The sequence below is a fragment of the Oncorhynchus kisutch genome, linkage group LG14 (genome assembly GCF_002021735.2).
Source record: "Oncorhynchus kisutch isolate 150728-3 linkage group LG14, Okis_V2, whole genome shotgun sequence".
Taxonomy (NCBI): Eukaryota; Metazoa; Chordata; class Actinopteri; order Salmoniformes; family Salmonidae; genus Oncorhynchus; species Oncorhynchus kisutch.
Window position 1 is genome coordinate 64,393,425 of NC_034187.2, and position 22,096 is coordinate 64,415,520.

General features: G+C 41.7%; 1 protein-coding gene across 1 annotated transcript; it reads right to left on the minus strand.

Annotated features, from left to right (window-relative positions):
* Nucleotides 1–228: 228 nt before the first annotated feature.
* LOC109903498 (serine/threonine-protein kinase pdik1l) lies at nucleotides 229–21,132 on the minus strand. The gene is made up of 3 exons (XM_020500252.2): nucleotides 20,650–21,132; nucleotides 19,375–19,666; nucleotides 229–4,361 (listed from the first exon to the last, which is right to left on the minus strand). The coding sequence occupies exons 2-3, from the start codon at nucleotides 19,657–19,659 to the stop codon at nucleotides 3,621–3,623; spliced, it is 1,026 nt and encodes a 341-aa protein (XP_020355841.1). The 5' UTR covers nucleotides 19,660–19,666; nucleotides 20,650–21,132; the 3' UTR covers nucleotides 229–3,620.
* Between the last annotated feature and the right edge of the window lie 964 nt (nucleotides 21,133–22,096).

Consider the following 22,096-nt stretch of genomic DNA (forward strand, 5'->3'; position numbering starts at 1 on the left):
AAGAGAATCAACTATATACCCTTTGTTGATTGGAAAGGTTATCTACCACTCAATTAGCAGCTAAATTAATTGAAAACTTGCAGGCGAGTTGATTCTCACTAAAATATTCACTATGTAATCTAACCTGACTTTCTTTTTTTTACATGCAAGAGGACTTTGCTAATACAATAGTTTATTTTTGTTGATTTTATTTATAATTCAACAATGAATGACACTTATTACAGCATGTATTGATCCATTTCATTTAATCTCTTCAAAAATATCTTACATTGAAATACAAAGGAAATACTGTTCATAGAAAAGTTTGAGCCCCTCCCCCCACACACCTGGTTGTAATGTACACTGGTGCTTGGTTATTTTCAACTGATGAGGTTTCTCTTTGTAATGGGTCCTGTTCTGAATAGGGCACTTGCGTGTCCCAAATCCACCCTTTTCCATAATATATATAGTACTGTTAGACCAGGGCCTGTGGTCAAAAGTAGTGCACTTAGGCAATAGGGTGCCATTTGGGACGCAGATTTCACCAAAGATGACACATCTGAGTCTGGTAGGATTATATTTCAGGCAACAAGCTCTTTCCCCATGTCAAGCTCATCAGAAGCAGCAAAGACGTTTGAGTTGTTGACCCCGGTTGTGTGTACCCAATCTTGTCACACAAACCAACTTCAGCCAATGAAGACAATTACCACCACACCAATACAGTATCCAACTGTAATTATAAACACACTTCTGTATCAATGACAGAAGATAACAGAAGCAACTGTTTGAAAAAAAAAATAAACATCACAGCAAATATACAACTCACTGTCAAGGCCCTTGAAAACAGAACGTAGTAATCCAGTCACGTCCATGAGCCTCCTCCTTTAACCTCTGTAGTAGCTCATATACAGTATATAGTCAGAGTGCACAAAACATTAGGAGCACCTGTGCTTACAGACCGACCAGGTGAACGCTATGATCCCTTATTGCTGTCACTTGTTAAATCCACTTCAAAATCAGTGTAGCTGAAGGGGAGACAGGTTAAAGAAGGATTTTTAAGCCACGAGACAATTGAGATATGGATTGTGTGACATTCAGAGTGAACAGGCAAGACAAAAGATTTAAGTGCCTTTGTACGGGGTATGGTAGTAGGTGCCCCAGTTGGAGAATGTCAAGAACTGCAACACTGCTGGGTTTTTCACAGCTCAACAGTTTCCCATGCATCAAAAATGGTCCACCAGCCAAAGGACATCCAGCCTACTTGACACAACTGTGGGAAGCATGAGTCATTCAGTTGCATTCCCTGTGGAATGCTTGACACCTTGTAGAGTCCATGCCACAATGAAATTGTGAGGGCAAAAGATGGTGCAACTCAATAATAGGAAGGTGTTCCTAATGTTTTGTACAGTGTATTTTGCATTCTGATGGGGTACAACAGTTTAAACTCATGAGGCATCAATTTATATTCTTCATGAATCAATGGGTACTTCTAAATTAATGATAAGTTCAAAAATGGATGTAGCAACTGATTGCCCCTTTAATAAAAGATTCATCTAAAAGCACAATCCGTGCTAACATTATGGGCGTAAAATAGTTGAGATAAGAACCCCAAAGTCAAAATTCTCAACAAAACTGTGCCTGGCCGACACAAAAATCAAACAATATAGTGCTATACGTGCTAGTGTGTGGAGATATTCAAATAAAGCATAAAGTATGTTAACATCATGAAAGACGAGTATTTTGGCAATGGAAGACATTTTAAAAAGGTAATAATGCAGGCGACAGCCAGGTCGTACGAAACACATTTTACAAGTTCTGCCACGGTTTAAGAATGACACTCAAACTACATTTTCAGATGAACATTTTATGGTATTGATACGCTCCCACAACTGTTAGAAGCGCAGAAAGTTTGGACTTGCAAGGCGATAAGCCGGGATCCCGAGATGAGCCTTCCTGTACGTCTTTCAACTATACCAAAAGCCTAAATAGGCTTAGTATGGGTCTGTCGGAAGGAAGCATGGAGAAAGGGATTACCAGTACGAGCCAGGGTAAACTGAGGTGTGTGTGAGAGATTAAAACGGGGGCAACTACAGTCAGTAGTTGCCCCTCATTTTTTTAAAATTATATATATATATATATATATATATATATAAATAAATAAAAGAGAAGGTTAAACAAATGGTATTGTGTCAAACTATTGCGCCTCTGGGCTCAGGGAGGTGTGTGTGCTGTGCTGGTGTCTCCCCTCGCTCTCTCTTCCTCTTTGAAGGTGCGAGGCATTGCATGCATAAGTAGACTTTTTGTTTGACAATGCGTCCTCCAAGGCCCCTAGTAAACACTGGTGTCGTCACACCATATCCAGCCTTCTCAAGGTGATAGATAGCAGGGTAAGTTAAGATAAAGGAAAACAAAATAAAAGTGCATTTGTCGTCAACTGATTGCCACTGAAGTAGAACCCCTAACCATACCGTTCACACAGGTTTAATTCATAACTAAACTGACCTCCAATTGTGAGAATTCAAGTCTAAATTCAAGCTCTATATTATATTAATACAAGCAGAACACTGACTCTTCAGCCAAATATATTGATGTTGTTTGGGGTAGGAACACATTCCTTTATGCATTTAGAACAAGCAGCTTGTTGTCTCTGGCCTTTAAGTTATGTGACTTAATTTAATTTACATTCCAAACACTCCATTCCTCAAATTATTTTCATTCGGGGCCAATCATGACACTGGCTGGCTGGCTGGGAATTGCTAGGTTAGGTCTGCACTGGGCTGGGAATTGCTAGGTTAGGTCTGCACTGGGCTGGGAATTGCTAGGTTAGGTCTGCACTGGGCTGGGAATTGCTAGGTTAGGTCTGCACTGGGCTGGGAATTGCTAGGTTAGGTCTGCACTGGCATACCAAGACTGTCAGCTCCCACTAGCCTAATTCCCATAATTGGCTCAAGGCCAGCTCAGAATACACAGGCCTCTGATGTCATGTTGCTCTCTCTTCAAAAACAGCTGTTTGTCTACAAATCTCAACAAACAGTATCTCTTCGTTTTTACCTGAGCAGTGGGAAGTGTGCGTGTGCATGTTTGTTGAAAGGGAAGAGCAGGGTGTGGTCACAGAATTCTGGTAAAACCAGCCGTGCACAGTTTACGATCACTGAGGTGTGGACCTGTGTGTATAATTGCATCCATATCATAACAGGATAGTCTCCCTGTATCATAACTTTAGTATGAATATTACCACAGAGTCTGGGGTGGCATTTGTAGGCAAACTACAGAGTCAACTTTAACAGGTTAACCTAAACCAGTAGCAGTGGGGTAGCTAGCAACGCATCTCCTTCTGCAAGACAGACAGCTGAATGTGCTAATGGACAGCGTTGCCATGTTAACATTCAAAACAACAATTTATACAGACTGGCTGTCAACCTGTTGAGCTAGGTTTACCAGTACTTCCGATCCAATATCCAACTGCAAAGCCAAAATCTTTGCAGACTTTGAATTGTTCCCTTGGAGAGAGAGAGCGAAAAAATTATATTTGTGTTGCCTCCGTCACAAGAGCAAACAGTGGTGAATTAGGCCTAGATACATGTTCTTGACATTGTGACTACAAGTCCAATGGTCCTCTCCCCTCCTATCCACCCCCATTATCACGTGTCCCAGTCGAGCTCTCTGCAGGCGATCCTGACCAGTCGCAGCTCCAGTTCAAAGGCGTCAGGCCTCTCCTGAGGGTTGAACGACAACATCTCCCTGATAAGCTGTTTCATGCCGGCATTCATGCTCTTCATCCTGGCAGGGATCAACAGCTCCATCTTGGGGTTCTCCAGGAGCGCCTCCCCGAGGGGCACGATCTCCTCCCCCTGCTGCACATAGCTTCCCAGGAGCTCTTTCTGGGTCTCCACATCCACGAACGTGATGCGCTCCACCATGGCCCAGATGATGATGCCCAGGGCAAAGATGTCTGCTTTAGCCGTGTAGTGGCCCTCCCACACCTCTGGAGCCATGTAGAAGTCTGTGCCGCACGCCATGGAAAGGAAACACTTGTTGACAGATGCTGGTTCCTCAGGGTTAAGGCCCGACGTGGAGCAGACCTTGGATAGGCCGAAGTCGGCAACCTTCAGGGTCGGCTCGGGGGTTCCAGCCAAGGTCCTTCCCTGGGAGATAAGGATGTTGTCAGGCTTCAGGTCCCGGTGGATGATCTGGTTTCGGTGGAGGAAGGCCAGGGCACTTCCTAACTGCAGCATGAAGCTGGTGTTGGTCTTGCGGCTGGGTTTACGGGACAACAGGTAAGCATTCATGTCTCCTCCGTCACAGAAGTCCATGACAAACCACAGGTAGTAGGCACAGCAGGGGTCAAAGGTAATCTCTCCCTTCAGAGATGTCTCCACCAGCTGGTGATAAAGAAACAGAAAGAACATTAGTCTTAATAGTACATCACATACAGTGCAATTATTCAGACTAGAGGTCGACTCACTAAATCGGCACGGCCGATTAATTAGGGCCGATTTCAAGTTTATAACAATCAGTAATCAGCCCTTTTGGACGCAAATTATGGCCGATTACAATGCAATCCACGAGGAAACTGCGTGGCAGGCTGACCACCTATTACGCGAGTGAGCCTGCCACGAGAGTGCAACGTCAAAAGGACCTTGTGACTGCAAGGAGCCAAGGTAAGTTGCTAGATAGCATTAAACTTATCTTAGAAAAACAATCTTCAGATTATCACTAGTTAACCTAGTAATATCATCAACCATGTGTAGTTAGCGTCTCGCCTACCCTAGAGGTTAACATTCCAACGGGCCAACATCCGGTGAAACTGCAGAACGCTAACATTCTAAATATACCATTTGTTATAGTAAACATTCTTGTAAATACATTTATCTTACATCATTTAAAAGATGAACGTCAGATTTCAAAAAGGCTTTACTGCGAAAGCAAACCATGCGATTTTCTGAGGACAGCTCCCCGCACACACAAGTATTACTAGCATTTTCCAACCAAGCATTAGCGTCACGAAAGTCAGAAATAACAATAAAATAAATTGCTTACCTTTTAAGATCTTCCTATGGTGGCAATGCCAAGTGTCCTAACTACACAGTGAATGTTCGTTTTGTTTGATAACATCCATTTTTATAGCCTAACATGAAACATTTGTAAACCGCTTGCGTCGTGATTTACGTCTCATTCAACTTTGGACAAACTATTTGTGGTAATTACACACACTAAACAAACTTCTATCCAGTCATGGTTGGTTTAATTGCAATCCTCCGTTACTAATACAACCATACTTGGTTCTTTTCCCGGGACGTCATGACCAAAACAAACAGATTTGAAGACACCAATCAATGACCTTATTGCGCACCAACGTTAGGACCAGTCGATTGTTGATTGGCTGTATTTTGGCCCAATGACCACTGATCATCTTGAATTCTAGCTTGGAAGATAGCCAATGAGCTGAGGTAAATGGCAAAATGTAATGGTTATACGTTCGAAGACCAGCCTTTGTCGTACACTGGCGTAAAAGAGGTTCATTCGCCATTGCAAATCCTACTTGACGGAGCCACAAGTGTTAAGCATAGCAGTACATAGTCAATAGCATTTTCAGCAAGTTTATATATTTAAATTATGGTGAATAAATCAGGAAAAGCTAAAACAAAGTCTAGGTATAAAGATTTAACGCAGGTCTTCACAATATTGTAAATAGAAAATGTGTAAATAGTTACCCTTGTTATTTGTTTAATTATTATTAAATATATAGATCTTTTTTTTGGGGGGGGGGGGTTAGAATAGCATCTATGTATTTCTTATATAGTCATTTCCTTCAAAATGTATCACTGTACCAATTTGGCCACTTGGGTACATTTGTGTGGGACACCTGGGTGACTACATGCTCAATGTCATGTAGCTCGCTCATGTTTGCAGTTCTGTCTAAAACTTTGCTCAGCAATTGTTGCCATCTTATGTTCTTCATTCATATCATCCCCAGCATCCTATCTGTATGTTCGGCTGATCTTATTCATTTGAAAGATTATGCAGCAACAATAAAAAAACAGAGAACATGTTTATTTCCTTGTATTTTATTCTACCAGATCTATTGTGTTATATTCTCCTACATTCAATTCACATTTCCACAAAATTGTTTGTTTCATATGATACCAAGAGAATGCATATCCTTGCTTTTGGGCCTGAGCTACAGGCAGTTAGATTAGGGTATGTTTTCAGGCGGAAATTGAGAAGGGGGGGGGGGGGGATAACCCCAAAGAAATTAACTAGCTTGTCCTGCGTTGCATATAATCAATGCGGTGCCTGTTAATTTATCATCATCGCCAAATGGGTGATTTAACTTCTTGGTGACAGGGGGCAGTATTTTCACATCTGGATGAAATGCATGCCCAAATTCAACTGCCTGCCACTCATCCCCAGAATATAAGATATGCATAATATTAGTAACTCTGAAGTTTCCAAAACTGTTTTTAATCATGTCTGTGAGGGAGTATAACAGAACTTATGTAGCAGGCGAAACCCTGAGGACAAACCATTCAGATTTTTTTTATTTTTAGGTCACCCTCTTTTCGATGGGGTTTCATTGGGAATCCAGATTTCTAAGGGACTTGATTGCAGTTCCTACCGCTTCCACTGGATGTCACCAGTTTTTAGAAATTGGTTGAGGTTTTTCCCTTTGCGTAATGTAGTAGTAGCCCTGTTCAAAACGAGGGTCAATTGTACTGTTTGTTAGAGGCGCGTGACCAGAAAGGTAGCGTCAGTTTGTTTTCTTCCTGTATTGAACACAGATCATCCAGTCTTGAGTGCCAACAGAAGAAGCTGGTCAAAGGTAAGGCATGATTTATATTTTTATTTCTGCATTTTGTGTCACGCCTGCAGGGTTGAAATATGTTCTCTTTAGTTCATGGAGGTGCTATCCTCAGATAATAGCATTGTTTCTTTTTGCCGAAAAGCCTTTTTGAAAGCTGACATGTTGGCTGGATTCACAACACGTGTAGCTTTAATTTGGTATCTTACATGTGTGATTTCACAAAAGTCTGATTTTTACAGCTCTGCATTTTCTCTGGCTTTTGGCTAGCGTCCCACATATCCCAGAGAGGTTAACAAAAGAGCATTCGCGAAGAAAAGCACAATCGTTGCACAAAATGTACCGAACCATAAACATCAATTCCTTTCTTAAAATTAATACACAGAAGTAGATTTTTTTTTTTACCTGCATATTTAGTTAAATTTATGATAGCAGGCAATATTAACTAGGGAAACTGTCACTTCTCTTGCGTTCAGTGCAAGCAGAGTCTGGGTATATGCAACAGTTTGGGCTGTCTGGCTCGTAGCGAACTGTGAACTAATTTGCAGTAATTATGACATAACATTGAAGGTTGTACAATGTAACAGCAATATTTAGACTTAGGCTTGCCACCCGTTCTATAAAATACAGAACGGTTCCGTATTTCACTGAAAGAATAAACGTTTGGTTTTCAAAGTGATAGTTTCCGGATTTTACCTTAATGACCAAAGGCTCGTATTTCTGTGTTTATTATATTATAATTAAAGTCTATGATTTGAGAGCAGTCTGGTAGTAGGCAGCAGCAGGCTCATGAGTATTCATTCAAACAGCGCTTCACTGCGTTTCCCAGCAGCTCTTAGCAATGCTTGAAGCACAGGGCTGTTTGACTTCATGCCCATCAACTCACAAGATTAGGCTGGCAATACTAGTGCCTATAAGAACATCCAATAGTCAAAAGGTATATGAAATACAAATGGTGTAGAGAGAAATAGTCGATGCGTCATTATTCCAATAACTACAACCTAAAACTTAACTGGGTATATTGAACCACCAGCTTTCATATGTTTAAGGAACTTAAAATGTTAGCTTCTTTAAATGGCACATGTTGCACTTCTACTTTCTTCTCCAACACTGTGTTTTTGCATTATTTAAACCAAATTTTTTGAGACTAAATGGATTTTCTTTATGTATTATTTTAAGTTAAAATAGAAATGTTCATTAAGTATTGTTGTAATTGTAATTAAAAACCTATTTTAAATAACTATTTTAAAAATAAGCCGATTAAAAATCGCTATCAGCTTTTTTGGTCCTCTAAATATTTGTATTGAAAAATCATAATACGTCGACCTCTAATTCAGACCTTCACTTTTCCACTGTTATGTTACAGCCTTATTCTAAAATGGATTCAAAATCGTCCCCCCAATCTACGAACAGCCTATAACGACAAAGCAAAAACAGGTTTAGACATTTTTTCAGTATTATTCAGGCCCCTCTACTTTTTCCACATTGTTACATTACAGCCTTATTCTAAAATGGATTAATATTCTAAAATTGATCCGAGGTGAAAACAAAAATAATCTACACAATAACAGGTTTAGACATTTTTGCAAATGAATTACACACACCACTATATATAAATATATAGACACACACACACATACATCTCCAATCCGAAGCTAAATCTAGAATTGGCTTCCTATTTCGCAACAAAGCATCCTTCACTCATGCTGCCAAACATACCCTTGTAAATCTGACCATCCTACCAATCCTCGGCGATGTCATTTACAAAATAGCCTCCAATACCCTACTCAATAAATTGGATGCAGTCTATCACAGTGCCAGCCGTTTTGTCACCAAATACCCTACCCACCATTGCGACCTGTACGCTCTCGTTGGCTGGCCCTCGCTTCATACTCGTCGCCAAACCCACTGGCTCCATGTCATCTACAAGACCCTGCTAGGTAAAGTCCCCCCTTATCTCAGCTCGCTGGTCACCATAGCATCTCCCACCTGTAGCACACGCTCCAGCAGGTATATCTCTCGTCACCCCCAAAACCAACTCTTTCTTTGGCTGCCTCACCTTCCACTTCTCTGCTGCCAATGACTGGAACGAACTACAAAAATCTCTGAAACTGGAAACACTTATCTCCCTCACTAGCTTTAAGCACCAACTGTCAGAGCAGCTCACAGATTACTGCACCTGTACATAGCCCACGTATAATTTAGCCCAAACAACTACCTCTTTCCCTACTGTATTTTATTTATTTAGCTCCTTTGCACCCCATTATTTTTATTTCTACTTTGCACATTCTTCCACTGCAAATCTACCATTCCAGTGTTTTCCTTGCTATTTTGTATTTACTTTGCCACCATGGCCTTTTTTTGCCTTTACCTCCCTTATCTCACCTCATTTGCTCACATTGTATATAGACTTGTTTATACCATATTATTGACTGTATGTTTGTTTTACTCCATGTGTAAGTCTGTGTTGTTGTATGCGTCGAACTGCTTTGCTTCATCTTGGCCAGGTCGCAATTGTAAATGAGAACTTGTTCTCAACTTGCCTACCTGGTTAAATAAAAGGTGAAATAAAAAAACATACATATACACAGTCCCTTGAACTTTGCGACCTTTTGCCACATTTCAGGCTTCAAACATAAAGATATAAAACTATTTTTTTTGTGAAGAATCAACAAGTGGGACACAATCATGAAGTGGAACGACATTTATTGGATATTTCAAACTTTAACAAATCAAAAACTGAAAAATTGGGCGTGCAAAATTATTCAGCCCCCTTAAGTTAATACTTTGTAGCGCCACCTTTTGCTGCGATTACAGCTGTAAGTCGCTTGGGGTATGTCTATCAGTTTTGCACATCGAGGGACTGAAATTCTTTCCCATTCCTCCTTGCAAAACAGCTCGAGCTCAGTGAGGTTGGATGGAGAGCATTTGTGAACAGCAGTTTTCAGTTCTTTCCACAGATTCTCGATTGGATTCAGGTCTGGACATTGACTTGGCAATTCTAACACCTGGATATGTTTATTTTTGAACCATTGCATTGTAGATTTTGCTTTATGTTTTGGATCATTGTCTTGTTGGAAGACAAATCTCCGTCCCAGTCTCAGGTCTTTTGCAGACTCCATCAGGTTTTCTTCCAGAATGGTCCTGTATTTGGCTCCATCCATCTTCCCATCAATTTTAACCATCTTCCCTGTCCCTGCTGAAGAAAAGCAGGCCCAAACCATGATGCTGCCACCACCATGTTTGACAGTGGGGATGGTGTGTTCAGGGTGATGAGCTGTGTTGCTTTTACGCCAAACATAACGTTTTGCATTGTTGCCAAAAAGTTCCATTTTGGTTTCATCTGACCAGAGCACCTTCTTCCACATGTTTGGTGTGTCTCCCAGGTGGCTTGTGGCAAACTTTTTATGGATATCTTTAAGAAATGGCTTTCTTCTTGCCACTCTTCCATAAAGGCCAGATTTGTGCAATATACGACTGACTGTTGTCCTATGGACAGAGTCTCCCACCTCAGCTGTAGATCTCTGCAGTTCATCCAGAGTGATCATGGGCCTCTTCTCTGATCTCTGATCAGTCTTCTTGTATGAGCTGAAGGTTTAGAGGGACAGCCAGGTCTTGGTAGATTTGCAGTGGTCTGATACTCCTTCCATTTCAATATTATCGCTTGCAGTGCTCCTTGGGATGTTTAAAGCTTGGGAAATCTTTTTGTATCCAAATCCGGCTTTAAACTTCTTCACAACAGTATCTCGGACCTGCCTGGTCTGTTCCTTGTTCTTCATGATGCTCTCTGCACTTCTAACGGACCTCTGAGACTATCACAGTGCAGGTGCATTTATACGGAGACTTGATTACACACAGGTGGATTGTATTTATCATCATTAGTCATTTAGGTCAACATTGGATCATTCAGAGATCCTCACTGAACTTCTGGAGAGAGTTTGCTGCACTGAAAGTAAAGGGGCTGAATAATTTTGCACGCCCAATTTTTCAGTTTTTGATTTGTTAAAAAAGTTTGAAATATCCAATAAATATCCAAGTGTCCCACTTGTTGATTCTTCACAAAAAAAATACAGTTTTATATCTTTATGTTTGAAGCCTGAAATGTGGCAAAAGGTCGCAAAGTTCAAGGGGGCCGAATACTTTCGCAAGGCACTGTACATACATATGTGTGTGTGTGTGTGTATATATATATATATATATATATATATATATATATATATATATATATATATATATATATATATATATATATATATATATATATATATATATACACACACAAAAAATACCTCATTTACATTAGGTATTCAGACCCTTTGCTATGAGACTCGAAATTGAGCTCAGGGTCATGTTCTTACCATTTATCATCCTTGATGTTTCTATAACTTGAGTCCACCTGTGGTAAATTCAATTGTTTGGACATGATTTGGAAAGACACACACCTGTCTATATCAAAAGGTTCCACAGTTGACAGTGCATGTTAGAGCAAAAACCAAGCCATGAGGTCAAAGGAATTGTCCCTAGAGCTCCGAGACATGATTGTGTCGTGGCATAGACCTGAGAAAGGGTACCAAAACATTTCTGCAGCATTGAAGCATTGACGATCCCCAAGAACACAGAAGTTTGGAATCACCAAGACTCTTCCTAGAGCTTGGACAGGCCAAAGACACCTGAAAATAGCTGTGCAGCGATGCTCCGCATCCAACCTGACAGAATTTGAAAGGATCTGCGGAGAAGAATGGGACAAACTCCCCAAATACAGGTGTGTCAAGGCTGTAGCGTCATGCCCAAGAAGACTCGGGGCTGTAATCACTGCCAAAGGTGCTTCAACAAAGTACTGAGTAAAGGGTCTGAATACTTTTTTCTTCGTCATTATGGAGTATTGTGTGTAGATTGAGGGAAAAAACTATTTAATACATTTTTAGAATAATGCTGTAACATGACGTGGAAAAAGTCGAGGGGACTGAAAACTTTCCAAATGCAATGTATATGGAAAAATAAGTTACAACGTTGACCAAATCGATTGGTCAAAAGAACAGAACCACTCGGTCAACCAACAATTTCTGTATTTATTTTTGTCAAGGAAAGCCCTAGTTATCATAATTAGGGGGGGGGGGGGTAATGACAATTTTCAATAAACAAACTAAATTCACTTGTCTTTGGCTTTGAATTCACAGTGTGATTGCCATCCTTTGTGAGCTGTCAAACAGAGGGGTATTTTTCTGGTGTGTTGGCTGTTTTTCTGTCTCGTGTTTTATTTTATCATAACTCGTTGTGAGTTTCTGCTGAAGGAACTGGGTTCACCACAAGCACGCACACATCTACTTTTGACAGCTGACCAGATCCAAACCTATAGAAAATCTCCCATAGAAAATGTGCTTCAGGTTTTTGACATGCACACACCAGCAGGACAACTACTTGGGTTTTAAATTACAAGCTAATGCTTGACAATCTTTATGGTACAAAACACCACATTGAGTCCCACCACCTAGGGAAACCCTGTCCGTACAAAAATAAATAAAAATTTTAAAAAGGTCAAATTGTCACATGCCATTCAGCGAGCCGAGGCATCCATAAGCTAATAGATGCAAATAATCCACCAGCATTGGCACAGACAGATAATGCGGTCCCTGGCCTCAGTGGTCCATTATCTTTGTTTTCCCAATACACGATAATCCTTTCCTATTATTGTGAGTTTTCCCTCTATAAGCAGCAGCAGAACATTACAGAAAAGACTGTCTGAACAAAGGATTCTGGGAAAGCTGCCAAGCCCAACACACTGGAGTGTTTAACAAGCTTGTAGAGCGGTCGGACAATGTGTGTAAGTGTGTGACAATGGCCCATGTGCCACTGAGGCTATAATCAGTTGTTGCCAGTCCCTGTAAACCCTCAGTGAGCCAGGGGGAGGAACAGGGTTGACTGGGGAGTAGAGTCTCTAAACCAGCGCTCAATGAGGACATGAGATGCCCCCTTAAAACCAGTGGTGATGGCATCACCTGACAGACACGTGGACACAAGGACAGACGAGCTAAACATCCTGGCATAACTCAACACACAACGGATAGAAATAACAGAGGACACAGTCATCTGAACTAACTAGAGTCAAAGTCAGAGTATAAACTCTGTAGCGAGGCATTCAACAGGCTGAATGTGAGGCCAAAACACTGGAAGCAACACTAGCTAACACCTTGAATTACTAGCAAAAATGTACATCAGTGTAAAGGAATGTGCTCAGCCACTGACAACATGTAGAATAACCAGAAGGAAAAAACAAAACCTAACACTCCCTTTATCAACTAGCATGACTGTGCGCAATGTCCAATACATTATCCTATAGCCTATCTTGGCATCTACTGTGTGTGTCCTGTTCTGGATAATGAACTTATGGTATGTTTATGCTATGTTACATTAAATGTTATGTCACATACAACAGGTGTAGACCTTAGTGTGAAATGCTTACTTACAAGACCTTAACCAAGAATGACCTCTAGCAACATGTTATGGTTCATGTATTTAGGCTATCCCTGTGTTGTGTATCACTTCTATAATTGCCACTTGGTGAAATGAGTTAATGACTTCAAAAACTTCTCCACTAACATTCTACACATCAACATAGTCAGATTCCTCCCCTCTGTTCTGACCACTTCCTCATGAACTTACTCCTCAGCTGCCAAGACGCTTCTCAGCATCTGCAAGACAGAACCTTGAGGTTGAATGTTAATTTCCATCCTGCCAGCGCCAGCACAGATCCGGATCTGGTCTTTCAACAGTTACGCTCAAGATGTGGTTCCTCTGGTCTGAACATGTACCCTTCCATGTGATTGAGCCTATAATAGGTTTGAACTAGAGCCTTAGTACTAGGGCCTAACCTTGAATCATAAGCATCTGATAACATTAAATATTTCAACTTGATGTACCCAAGTTAAGATGCATGAAAAATAGAAGTTTGATTTTCAAAAACTAGGTTCACCCACTAGTACCGCCCACATGGAGCTTATTTAAAAAGACATCCTAGATAACTCCCCTATCGGATACGTTTCATATGAGCAACGCCGTCACCCTACACAAGGACAAGGGGAAACCTGAACCTGATCCCCAGTGAGCTCTCACATCTCCACCGGTTGTTTAACTTCTTTGGGATAGGGGGCAGCATTTTCAAACTGTCTGTCAATTTGATCATGAAGGCCTGATTCACGCAGTCTCCTCTGAACAGTTGATGTTGAGATGTCTTACTTGAACTCAGTGAAGCATTTATTTTAGGCTGCAAATGCTGTGGCTTGTAACTAATGAACTTATCCTCTGCAGTAGCGGTCTGAGTCTTCCTTTCCTGTGGTGGTACTCATGAGCGTTAGATTGTTCAAGTGCAGTCCCAAAAACTTCCAAATTCTTGATGTTCCTTATTGACTGATCTTCATGTCTTAACTTCTTGATCCTACCGATACCGGATCCGGGAGCGTGACTACACCCTCAGGCTCATTACCATAACGCAACGTTAACGATTTCTAAAAATCGCAAATGAAATGAAATAAATATGCCTGCTCTCAAGCTTAGCCTTTTCTTAACAACACTGTCATCTCAGATTTTCAAAATATGCTTTTGAACCATAGAAAATCAATCATTTGTGTAAGAGTGTTGATGGCTAGCTTAGCATTTAGCGTAGCATTTAGCACATAACATTTTCACAAAAACCAGCAAAGGAATCAAATACAATAATTTACCTTTGAAGAACTTCAGATGTTTCAATGAGGAGACTCTCAGTTACATAGCAGATGTCCAGTTTTTCCTGAAAGATTCTTTGTGTAGGAATAATCGCTCCGTTTTGTTACTACACATTTGGCTACCGAAACGAACCGAAAATTCAGTCACCAAAACGTCGAACTTTTTTCCGAATTAACTCCATAATATCGACCGAAACATGGCAAACGTTGTTTGAATCAATCCTCAAGGTGTTTTTTCACATATCTCTTCATTGATATGCCGTTCGTGGAAGCATGTTTTTTCTCAGAATCCCATGGAAAAATACCAGCAGCTGAGTTTTGCGCACCAATTTCCACGCAGGACACCGTGTGGACACTTGGCAAATGTAGTCTCTTATGGTCAATCTTCCAATGATATGCCTGCAAATACGTCACAATGCTCCAGACCCCTTGGGGAAACGATAGAAAGGGTAGGCTCATTCCTGTCGCATTCACAGCCATATAAGGAGATGATGCAAATCGGAGCCTCAGAAATCCTGTTCATTTCCTGGTTGCAGAAACATCTTGGTTTCGCCTGTAGCATGAGTTCTGGGGCACTCACAGTGAAAATCTTTGCAGTTCTGGAAACGTCAGAGTGTCTTCCAAAGCTATCAATTCCATGCATAGTCGAGCATCTTTTTGTGACAAAATATTGCGCTTAAAACGGGAACGTCTTTTTATCCAAAAATGATATAGAGCCCCCCTAAGCTCAAGAGGTTAAAGTAGTGATGGACAGTCGTTACCCTTTGCGGATTTGAGCTGTTCTTGCCGTAATATGGACTTGGTCTTTTACCAAATAGTCCTTTCTTCTGTATACCAACCCTACCTTGTCACAACACAACTGATTGGCCCAAACACATTAAAGATACACTTCTTGTCAATCCAGCCGCTGTGTCAGATTTCAAAAAGGCTTTACGGCAAAAGCAAATCATACTATTATCTGAGGATAGCACACCATCACACAAAGACAGACAATCATAATTTAATCCGCCAGGCGCGACACGAAACTCAGAAATAAAGATATAATTCATGCCTTACATTTGAAGATCTTTTGTTGGCACTCCAATATGTCCCACAAACATGATAAATGGTCCTTTTGTTTGATTAATTCTGTCGTTATATATCCAAAATGTCCATTTATTTGGCGTGTTTGAGCCAGAAAAACACTGATTTCAAATCGCGCAACATGACTACAAAATATCTCAAGTTCTGTAATATTTGTCCAAACATTTCAAACAACTTTCCTAATACAACTGTAGGTATTTTTTAACGTAAATAATCGATCAAATTTAAGACTGGATAAACTGCGTTCAATAACGGAGGAAAGCATTGTGGAGCGTAGGAGTTCTGTTATACTCACAGACATTATTCAAACAGTTTTAGAAACTTCAGAGTGTTTTCTATCCAAATCTACTAAGGATATGCATATATTAGCAACTGGGACTGAGTAGCAGGCAGTTTACTCTGGGCACGCCTTTCATCCAAACGTGAAAATGCTGCCCCCTATCCCAAATAGGTTTTAAGGATCATATCACCACCTTAACTGACACCCTAGACCCCACTACAATTTGCATACCGTCCCAATAGATCCACAGACGATGCAGTCGCCATCGCACTGCCATCTGGACAAGGGCAATAACTATGTAAGAATGCTGTTCATTGAATATAGCTCAGCATTCAACACCATATTACACTCCAAGCTCATCAAGCTGGAGACCATGGGACTGAACCCTGCCCTGTGCAACTAGGTCCTGGACAGCACCTCCACTACGCTGATCCTCAACACAGGGGCCACACATGGGTGCTTGTTCAGCATCCTCCATGTTCACCCATGATTACGTGGCCATGCACACCTCCAACTCCATTATCAAGTTAACAGACAAGTGGTAGGCCTTATATGTGAACTGATGTGAACTGATTGCCCCCCCCATCCATCTTCAGAGCTCGTGCTGCTAGGCGACCTAAACTGGAACATGCTAAACACTCCAGCCATCCTACAATCTAAACTTGATGCCCTCAATCTCACACAAATGATCAATGAACCTACCAGGTACCACCCCAAAGCCGTAAACACGGGCACCCTATTTTTTTATCCCTTCCTCACCATCTTAAATAAGCATGCCCCATTCAAGAAATTTAGAACCAGGAACAGATATAGCCCTTGGTTCTCTCCAGACCTGACTGCCCTTAACCAACACAAAAACATCCTATGGCGTTCTGCATTAGCATCGAACAGCCCACCGTGATATGCAACTTTTCAGGGAAGCTAGAAACCAATATACACAGGCAGTTAGTTAGCCTTGGCTTTTCTTTTTCAAGCAAAAATGTGCTTCCTGCAACACAAACTCAAAAGTTCTGGGACACTGTAAAGTCCATAGAGAATAAGAACAACTCCTCCCAGCTGCCCACTGCACTGAAGATAAATCCACAAATTGAGTATTTCAATAAGCATTTTTCTACGGCTGGCCATGCTTTCCACCTGGCTACCCCCTACCCCGGTCAACAGCACTGCACCCCACACAGCAACTCGCCCAAGCCTTCCCCATTTCTCCTTCTCCCAAATCCAGTCAGCGGATGTTCTGAAAGAGCGCGACAGCCTTGGTTTCTCAAATGATTGCCTCGCCTGGTTCACCAACTACTTCCCTGATAGAGGTCAGTATGTCAAATCGGAGGGTCTGTTGTCCGGGCCTTTGGTAGTCTCTATGGGGGTGCCACAGGGTTAAATTCTCGGACCGACTCGCTTCTCTGTATACATCAATGATGTCGCTCTTGCTGCTGGGGAGTCTCTGATCCACCTCTATGCAGACGACACCATTCTGTATACTTCTGGCCCTTCTTTGGACACTGTGTTAACAACCCTCCAGGCAAGCTTCAATGCCATACAACTCTCCTTCCGTGGCCTCCAATTGCTCTTAAATACAAGTAAAACTAAATACATGCTCTTCAACCGATCGCTGCCTGTACCTGCCCAACATCACTACTCTGGACGTCTCGGACTTAGAATATGTGGACAACTACAAATACCTAGGGGTCTGGTTAGATTGTAAACTCTCCTTCCAGACTCATATTAAGCATCTCCAATTCAAAATTAAATCTAGAATTGGCTTCCTATTTCGCAAAGCATCCTTCACTCATGCTGCCAAACATACCCTTGTAAAACTGACCCATCTTATCAATCCTCAACTTCGGCAATGTAATTTACAAAATAGCCTCCAATACCCTACTCAATAAATTGGATGCAGTCTATCACAGTGCCATCCGTTTTGTCACCAAAGCCCCATATAGTACCCACCACTGAGACCTGTACGCTCTCGTTGGCTGGCCGTCGCTTCATACTCGTCACCAATCCCACTGGCTCCAGGTTATCTACAAGACCCTGCTAGGTAAAGTCCCCTTTAGCTCGCTGGTCACTATAGCAGCACCCACTTGTAGCACGCACTCCAGCAGGTATAGCTCTCTGGTCATCCCCCAAAACTAATTCTTCCTTTGGCCACCTCTCCTTCCAGTTCGCTACTGCCAATGACTGGAACGAACTATAAAAATCTCTGAAACTGGAAACACTTATCTCCCTCACTAGCTTTAAGCGTCAGCTGTCAGAGCAGCTCACAGATCACTGCACATAGCCCATCTATAATTTATCCCAAACAACTACCTCTTTCCCTACTGTATTTATTTTGCTCCTTTGCACCCCATTATTTCTCTCTACTTTGCACATTCCTCCATTGCAAATCAACCATTCCAGTGTTTTACTTGCTATATTGTATTTACTTCGCCACCATGGCCTTTTTTGCCTTTACCTCCCTTGCTAACATTGTATATAGCCTTATTTTACTACTGTATTTTTGTTTTACTCCATGTGTAACTCTGTGTTGTTGTATGTGTCGAACTGCTTTGCTTTATCTTGGCCAGGTCGCAATTGTAAATGAGAAGTTGTTCTCAACTTGCCTACCTGGTTAAATAAAGGTGAAACAAAAAAATCTAATAAAAAATTTGCAACAATGATGAGACAGCCTACAGAGAGGTGAGGGCCCTGGAGGAATGGTGCAAGGAAAATAACCTCTCCCTCAACGTCAACAAAATGAAGGAGCTGATCGTGGACTTCAGGAGATAGAGGGAGCACCTCCCCCCTATCCACATCGACAGGACAGCAGTGGAGAAGGTGGAAAGTTCCTTGGCGTAGACATCACTGACAATCTGAAATGGTCCACCCACACAGACAGTGTGGTTAAAAAGGCACAATATCACCTCTTTTGGCAAGGCCCCTAAAAACGCCACAAACTTTTACAGATGCGCAATTGAGAGCATCCTGTCGGGCTGTATCACCACCTGGTACGGCAACTGCACCGCCAAAAACCGCTGGGCTCTCCAAAGGGTGGTGCGGTCTGTCCAACGCATCACCAGGGGCACACTGCCTGCCCTCCAGGACACCTACAGCACCCGATGTCACAGGAAGTCCAACAAGATCAAAGACATCAAACACCTGACCACAGATTGTTCACCCCGCTATCATCCAGAAGGCGAGGTCAGAACAGGTACATCAGACTGTTAAAAAGCCACCACTAGTCAGCTGCCACCTAATTACTCAACCCTGCACCTTGGAGGCTGCTGCCCTATGTACATTGACATGGAATCAGTGGTCACTTTAATAATGTTTACATATGGTTTTACTCATTTCATATGTATATACTGTATGTCATTAAATATTTCTTTTATTTTTAGATGTGTGTATTGTTGTATAGTACTGCACTGTTGGAGCTAGGAACAAACATTGCTTCACCCGCAATAACATCTGCTAAATGTGTATGTAAACAAAAAATTTGATTTGATTTATCCATGTATATAAAAAGTTTTTTTTACCTCTAGGTATAGTGGAGAGCTGGACCCATGGCTCATCCTCTGAGCCAGGTCATCTCTCTGCAGGACACACTCCTCAAGGTGGATGACATTGGGGTGCTGGCTCTGGATACTGCTCAGGGCCCAGAATTCCCTGAGGGCCAACTCTACATTCTCTGGGCTGTGGCAGCGGATCTTCTTCACGGCCATCCGGGCTCCAGTGCGTTTCACCACCGCCTCGTACACCACACCGTAGCTGCCACGCCCCACCTCCTGGATCAGCTCATACTTCGGCTGGCTGCTCACCATCCTCTTCCTCACGGTCCAGAGAGAAATGGTGGGGTTAATGGGTTACCACTGATTATTGTTGAGTTAGGTGAGGTCAGCAGCACAGCAGAACAGAATGTAACACTTATACCTCTTAGCTACTGAATAATCTCCCAACCAGGTGGGTTAATTTGTCATATGTGAGTTGACAGACATCTCCTCCTTAGCACGTCAAAACCCATAGCTATAGGCCTAGGCTAGTCTTAGTGTTTCGAGGAAAACAAACTACCTAGCTAAGTGACAATGACAAATGCATGACAACAAAAAGGTTAGTGTTCGCATTTTAGCAAGTCAAATTAGGACAGTTAGCTACCCACAAGAGAGCAAATGTGAAACCCGCAGAGGCCAAAGCTTGCTAAATGTAAACAAATTAACTGTGCCCCTCACTCTCTGACCTGTACGTGCACACTAACGCATGGCTGGCAGCTGACACATTTTGAAAGGGGAAAATGTACGTTTGTCAGCGGACTTCCCAAATATGTAAGAATAAATCTAAATATAATAAAATGGTAATACGTTTAATTAACTAAGCTCTTAAGAGGAATTAGTTAGCTAACACGGAAGTTAGTTATTGTTAGCTACCTAAAAAACTAACGTTAGCTAACTAGGACGCCAAGGGAAGAAAATGGTGGCTAAAAATACAATAGCTTATTAGCTAGAATCATAGCTATATACATGTAAATGTTGTCTATGTAGCTGTCACCACAGTGTGTGTGGGGGGGTGTAGACACATTCGTTTGCTTAGTAGCTTACGTAAACTACCTAGCTAGCTTGTTCAAATCGTGGACACGGTTATTGTCCTCTATGCGCCGAGACAAAATTAGCACATTCGGCTAACTAACTAGTCCCACACACCTGCGCACATCACCCAGCATCATGTCGCACAGGCAGACAAAAGAACTGTCTTCTTCTGAAGACGAGGAAATGAAATAAAGAGCAGCTATCTATATATCTAGCAAGCTACATATTTACCTGTTTTCGTCTTCTCTCAAGGATTCATTTGTTGTTGTCTTTCTCACTTTCTATGGCAGCCATTAGCCACCACTCAGCCAAACACGTTGTCGCGCAGATAGACAAGTTCCGTGAGCGTGCTGAGCAAATCTGCAGCTCAAGTACCCCATCAACAGCGCGCGCCCGCTTGCTTGACTCGCTACTAAAACAACAGACTGTGTGCTCTGTAGAAGCGAAAATGGAAAATACTGCCCCCCTTTTAAGCAACCCTCTCTAGCTGAAATAGAAAATAACAATTGTGCCCCCGTTCATTGCATAGTTTTACATTCATGCCAATGGATTTTTGCCCTGACAACTCCCTCCCAAATTGTACAGTCACTGTGCCTCTCGCATTCATTACACCAGTAAAACGAGGAATAAAATGTCTTCCTCGGTGGAGAAATAACATTTATTTTCAATAGATTTTTAAATTCGGTACACGCGCTGAGCAACGTTCTTTCGCCGAGATTGACCGGGGTGAGTCGTTTCTGAGAGGATAGTAACGACATCGCACTGACATCAAATAAATAGGTTATCTTGGAAAACGATGAAATTCAAAGTTTGTTTTTTTGTATAACCATCTTAAATTAGTGCAATTATTGTTTGTAAAATTTTATTGGTTTTCCGGCAACCCCCCTGAATGCCATATTTAGTTTGCTCCAATGACACCATGTAGGTTGTACCATTATATTTTACATAACACAGACTATACGTTAATTATCTTGAATGAAAAAACGCTCTGAAAGATACATTTAGTTCAACCATTATTTTAGGTAGTAGGCAGTATCAACAAAGAACGGTATGATGTATTTTATCTTGATCAACACAGTTTGCATAACATTTAACTCCCCTATCACAATAGCTGTTTGGAGCATGCTCTGGGACAGCACCATCACAGAGTTCTAAACCTAGAGGTGCAACATGGCGAGACTTCCGGTAACGGTAGTTAAACAGAGCAAACAGACCAGGCCTGTGTTTGAGGTTTGAGTAGTCAATGAGAGGAGGGAAAATTCTTCCTTAGTTGTTAATTTTCTCGAAATCTAAGGACACAACCTAGATTCGAGCCAATGTATTGAGTAGATGAACTTGTTCTTTCTCCAACCTAGTGGAAGTGGCAAACTGATATGTTTTAATTAGTTCAAAAATAACTTTATTTCGAAGGAGTACCCATGATTTGACGGCTTGAACTTGCGCAGTTCGGCGCAAGACGACCATTAGCCGCGATGTCGTGCTTCTACGCATGCGCTTAGCTAGCCAACGTCGCCATGACATCGCCTACTACAAGTGTGATCAGGGATTTCTATTGGAGAAGCCGTTTTAGACTATCTCCATGCTGTAATGTCTTTGACACCATCATGTGGGTGAAAAGAAGATGTGCACAATGTTGCAACAAAGTATTAATAAACTTGTTATTAAAAATAAACATTGT